The 6000-nt window shown below is 37.9% G+C and overlaps 1 protein-coding gene across 31 annotated transcripts in view; it reads left to right on the top strand.

The window, feature by feature from the left end:
* Nucleotides 1-6000, top strand: part of MLIP (muscular LMNA interacting protein) — a 254915-nt gene that overhangs the window by 115204 nt on the left and 133711 nt on the right. For 30 of the 31 annotated variants that reach the window (XM_080934393.1, XM_080934374.1, XM_080934380.1 and 27 more), the window contains one exon: nucleotides 1028-1420. The exons of the other annotated variant lie outside the window; for it this stretch is intronic. In XM_080934393.1, coding sequence (XP_080790519.1) covers nucleotides 1028-1420 — 393 coding nt within the window. The remainder of the gene's footprint in view (nucleotides 1-1027; nucleotides 1421-6000) is intronic. 31 annotated transcript variants of the gene reach the window in all.

The raw sequence follows: 6000 nt of genomic DNA, 5'->3' as shown, positions 1-6000 counted from the left end.
TGGCTCTCATTTCAGAAAAGGATGTTTAATAGGTTGATATAAACTATATTAATCCAGGTCTTGTGAACATTCTGAACATTCATAGAAAAAATGTTTGGAAAAATTTAAAATTCCCAGTCCAAAATGAAATAATGCTCTTGAAAAAAAAACCCCACTTTACATTAAATTTGTTTATCTTTTTACACATGGACTAGTACATCTTGTCCGTGTTGACGTGACTGGAGGCCAGTGGTGGACCCTGGGTTTCTTCTCCAATTGCTTTTCTATCACATCTTTTGAGACAGGGTTGGGAACTCACTGAACCTGGAACTCATCATTTTGGCTAAAGGGTTTGACTGGCTGCTCAGCTAGCACACCCCTCAGCCACAGAGTTGGGGTTATAGACATGGGTAAGCCATTTGGCTTTTTCTTTTGTGGGTGCTAGGGATCTGAGATCAAGCCTTCATGCTTCTAAAGCAATTGTTTTATCCACTCATACAACTCTCTAGCCCATGTAAATAAAAAATAAAAGGTCCAACTCATGAGCTCCTTCCAATTGGCTTAGATCCTTTAGATCTTTTATTTTCTGATAATTGAAGCATTTTGTGCCAATTTTACTTTTACTTTCAAAACTTTAGAAATTTATTTTATTTCAGTATTTCTTAATAGGATTTCTTCCCCCAACACCATTAGTAAAGGATATGTTGGTTGTTTGACAATTAAGTAAAGCCTTTCCAATCACTGATCCACTTTCTTGCCCAGTTCTGTTTCTCTCTCCCTTCCTCATGATTTACTGGGAAGCAGTGTTACTTGCTGATATGAATTCTGAACTCTAAGGTTTTTGCCCTTAGGACAATACAAACAGGTGATCTAGTAAAAGGAACAATATGTTTCAGTCTGTTTCTCTCAGATTAAGCCTGGCATTTAGTGTATTAAAAATCTTCCAGTGAGTGGGTTAAAATTTTTATCATATTATAACAAAAAGATGCACTTGTCACCTCCTTGTTAACAGTTTTTTTTTAAAAAAATTTTTCTACAACTATTGCAGTTTGAGCACAGTGATCATATGACCTTCAGTTGTGAGAGCAAAGAGGAGGGGGACCAGAGGAAACTGGATTATCCCTCAGAGGCCAGTGGGAGGAATCTACAACGAAAGGAATTCCATACGAAGGAACCTCAAGGAATGCAGAAAGGCGATCTTTTCAAAGCAGAATATGTTTTTATTGTGGATTCTGATGGAGAAGATGAAGCTACTTGCAGACAAGGTGAACAAGGTCACCCCAGGGGAACAGGAAACATAGCCACTCGGCCCAAGTCTCTGGCTATTTCTTCTAGTCTGGCTTCTGATGTGGTGCGTCCCAAAGTACGAGGGGCTGATGTCAAGGCCTCACCACATCATGAAATTCCTCATGGGATAGCTCCTCAGCAAAAGCATGCGCAGGTAAGTTTCATCTGAGTGCCATTTGCATTATTCTTTGTTCAGAGTTTCTGCAAGCACCATTCTTTTTTAAAGGATACACGACTTTCAAAGAAAACTATATCAAAACTATCAAGTCTCAAGATTATGACAAATCACAGTGTAAATAAGCATCAGGAAGCTGATGAGGCCAAAATCTGTATGGCTAATCAATGAGACAGAAAATGTAACACAATTATCTGGAGGAGGTTTGGGGAAATATTGTCCTTTCTCTGTGAGCGATTCTCGGAGAAAGTTGACATTACAGAGGGCATGTGAAGGGATGTGTGCATCAAGAAGTATACTTCAAACACAAGATGTCCAAGAGGATGCATACAATGCATGTGAGGAGTAAACACGGTACTTTTAAACAAATAGAGGAGTAATAAAAGAATAGGCCAGGAAATAAGAGCATCTAAGGAATGTAATTTCCCTACATTTGTCTTAGAGAACACATCTGTCTATTGTGGTTCTTATTCGATGACCTGACCTCAGTGCAGTGGGGGAGTATCCTGGATGCTTGTTAGTAATGAAGATTAGAGCATCACTAACCAAGGGAAGGCTGTGAGAATAGACACGAGCAACAGCAAGTGCAGAAGACCTACTCTACCAACTTGCGAAATCCTAATATCACAAATGACCAATTTACCAACAAAAATGTCCTTCAAACTACTTTATAATGCATATAGGAGCTTGGCTAGATAAAACCTGAACAGGTTGCCCCAGGTCCTTATTACTTTCTACTGATATATGAAGAGGCCCTGCTGCCTTTTAGTAATGGAATACACTCACTGGGTCATAACTATTGTGGGCCTAAATCTAAGACATTTCTTTCTTCTCGCTCTCATTATTTTTAAAAAAAATATGGGTATGGGCGCTTGTCTGAATGCATGTCTGTGTATAAGCCAGGTGCCTATGGAAGCTAGAGAGAACTTCTGATTCTCTGGATCTAGAGTTATAGATGCTTGTGAGCTGCAGTGTGGATGCTGTGAATTAAACTCAGGTCCTCTACAGGAGCGTCCAATGCTATTAACCACTGAGACATCTCTCCAGCTCCTAAAATATTTATTTTTTGAAGTGTATTCTCAGCTAGGTACTGGAACATAGTGTCATAGAAACAACTCAGGATGTTCTCAAAAGGCTGTACCACCTCCGATATTGTTTTCTTGCCTCAAGAAAAATGAAAGATAAGCAAAACTGAGGCAAAAATTTTTGGTGTCTGAGAGGTCTGTTGCTTGTACTACTTAGAGAAGGGTATGTAACATGATAGCAATCACTGCTAATGGAAATATCTGTATGAAGAAATTTGAGGATTTCCTTTCTTTCTCTGTTAATAGATTTATTTCCTTGAACTAGCCATTTATTTTGCTTTTGTGTGATCAAATATAGAGGTGTCAAAGTGTAAGATCTGTTCATACTTTGAAATGTGTTTTTCTAAAAGACAGATGAAGTTACCTAGTTTTCCAGCGGCGAGCCTTATGGTTACAAGCCAAAGAGAGCTGGTGGATGTGCAAATGTCGGGGAACAGACACTTGGTTTTCTGTTTCATTTCCTGTGATGACAGAGATCATAGCAAGACAAAGTAAGGTAGCTGTTTCTCACAAGTGTAAACTAATGAGGAAGGACCAGAGCAGCTCATAGTGGGAGTTTGTAAAAGTTTGCCAAGAAATCTTAAGCCTGGGTTGCTAGATACTACTTTGGAATTGCCAGACTAATTTCCAGAGTGGTTGTACCAGTTTACAACCCCACCAACAGTGGAGAAGTGTTCCTCTTTCTCCACATCCTCGCCAGCATCTGCTGTCATCTGAATTTTTGATCTTAGCCAATCTGACTGGTGTGAGGTGGAATCTCAGGGTTGTTTTGATTTGCATCTCCCTGATGGCTAAGGATGTCAAGCACTTCCTTAGATGCTTCTCAGCCATTCGATATTCCTCAACTAAGAAATTTTTGTTTAGCTCTGTACCCCCATTTTTTAATAGGGTTGTTTGATTCTCTGGTGTCTAACTTCTTGAGTTCTTTGTATTCCTTGAATATTAGGTCTCTATCAGATGTGGGGTTGATAAAGATCTTTTCCCATTCTGTTGGCTGCCTTTTTGTTTTCTTGACAGTGTCCTTAGTTTTACAGAAACTTTGCAATCTCATTAAGTCCCATTTGTTAATCTTTGACCTTAGAGCACGAGCCATTGGTGTTCTGTTCAGGAAATTTTCTCCTGTGCCTATGTGTTCTAAGGTTTTCCCTACTTTCTCATCCAATAGTTTCAGTGTACTTGGTTTAATGTGAAGAACTTTGATCCACTTGCACTTGAGCTTTGTATAAGGAGATAAGAAAGGGTCTATTATCTTCTGCATGCTGAGTGCCAGTTGGACCAACACCATTTTTTGAAGAGGCTGTCCTTTGTCCATTGAATGTTTACAGCTCCTTTGTCAAAAATCAAGTGACCATATGTGTGAGAGTACATTTCTGGATCTTCTATTCTATCCATTGATCCACGGCTGCACCACTTCTTGATGATGAGTTAGTGCTCTTGTGTTTTTGTGACTTTCTTTGATGGAAGATTTAAGAAAGATCTCTATTATAAGTCCTTTCCACCTGAAATAAATGAGGTTCCCTTTTCTTTTTTTGTTGAGAATAATTGAAATAAAGGCTTTTTTTTTCTTGTTAATTACTTCAGTAAAGAATCTAACAAGTCTACTGTAATTAACAAGATTATTAACTACTCTTTTGCTTTGTATATAAGCATATATTTATATAGATGTATTCATTCCATTAAGGTATAGGACAAATCCAAATATTGTTAAGTCCACATTCCATTTATCTCTGAAGCCCTTGCTCAGGTATGAACTCCTTGAAATTTGTTTGTGCTCAATCAGTGATATCAGTTCTTCCCCTGCGCAGTTGTGTATTTCACACAATTGTGTGAGGACCAGAGTCCAGAATTCATTGTTACTGTTTGGTACATGTCTTACCTTAACAGTCTGTAAAGTTCCTAAATATTCATGTTGAACTCATTTTTATTAAACATTTTGTCACCTATTGACTTAGTATATAATGAAAATATTGAAATCAGTTTTGTTGTTTTGTAGATCCCAAGTGCTTTCTTTGAGGTGGGATGTTTAAGTGAAAGCACTTTATGTAGAACACTGTAAATAAAAAGCAACAATGCTATAGAAAATAAAATAAACAATTGGGTAAAAGCTCTTCAATAAAATTTAGGAAGAGACACTTAAATGTTCATGGGAAAGTCTAAAAAATTTTTTCTTGTCTTTTGATAAGAGATTTTCAAAAAAGAAAGTTTGTAATTAAAATACAAAACAAGATCAATAAAATGATCACTTCAAGCCTATTAAGGTAAAACCTAAGTGATTATTTGATGATTTTAGTGAGAAGAATAGGAGTAGGGTGATAGGGGCAGACATATTGTTGAACATGGGTGGGGGGCAAGAGCAGGGAAGTCTGATGTAGGAGGCACAGGTATAGGAAGACAGACATGAGACAGGATCCTTACTTCCAGATCCCCTGAGAAGTCACTTGAAGTCATGACTCCTTTCTTCATTTATAAAACGATGTGAGAATGTCAACTTTGGATCTGGAAAGAATGTTCAGCTGTTAAAGGTCAGGCTCATGATCAAACATAGAGAGAATATCAACTTAGGATGGAGAAATGAGAGAAAGAGAGGAAAAGGAAGATCCAGGGAGAGAGAGAGAGAGAGAGAGAGAGAGAGAGAGAGAGAGAGAGAGAGAGAGAGACAGACAGAGAGAGAGAGAGAGAGAGAGAGAGACAGAGAGAGACAGAGAGAGACAGAGAGAGGAGCAAGTGGGCTTGGAACTATAGAACTGTGTCTGCTACGTGACTTTCTCTATTTAAGAAGGTTGGGGTGTCAACATGTTTGAGAAACATAGTAAGAGCACATAAAGAACAAGAGGCTTTATACATTTGTTCAGTTACAGCTTGATATGAGAGCTGAAGACATGATATAGGCAATAAGATCAAATAATGGGCTGAAATAAACACAAGAGTTTATTTCATAAAATCTTAGTTTAGACATTGCTGCATGTAGTTGTTGGGTCCAATAATGTGCAATACAATATAGTACTTTTGCCAATGATGGAGGCATATGCAGTTGTGGTCCTCATCACAATGATAGTGCTGCTGTTAGAGGTCTTGGTTCTATCTGTGATTTCTATAATGTTTTCACAAAGATAAAATCAGGTAATGATACATTTAGAATAACTCCCAATCCTTTGATTGCCAGTAAGCACCCATAGTTCATAAATCTTAATCTTCCCCAGCTTCAGGTTTATAAAGAATACCTTATTCACAGCAGCGCATTGTGTCCCAATAGCTTTTGTATGTCTGACCCCATTAGAATAATTTGCTGAAAAAGTTTTTTTCTCCCCTTTGGTCCCTACCAACTAACACAATACCTGAACTCGTGAAAGTGTTAAAAAAAATCACATGAATGATTAAACAAACAGTCCTGGGAAATATATACCAAAAAGACATCATCATACTAAAACTCTTGATGAATATTCAAAGCTGAATGGGAACCACAATAGGGCATGG

The sequence above is a fragment of the Micromys minutus genome, assembly GCF_963924665.1.
Source record: "Micromys minutus genome assembly, chromosome: 21".
In the NCBI taxonomy this organism is placed as follows: domain Eukaryota; kingdom Metazoa; phylum Chordata; class Mammalia; order Rodentia; family Muridae; genus Micromys; species Micromys minutus.
Note: the sequence above shows the minus strand (reverse complement) of the source record. Positions and strands in the feature narration are given on the sequence as shown.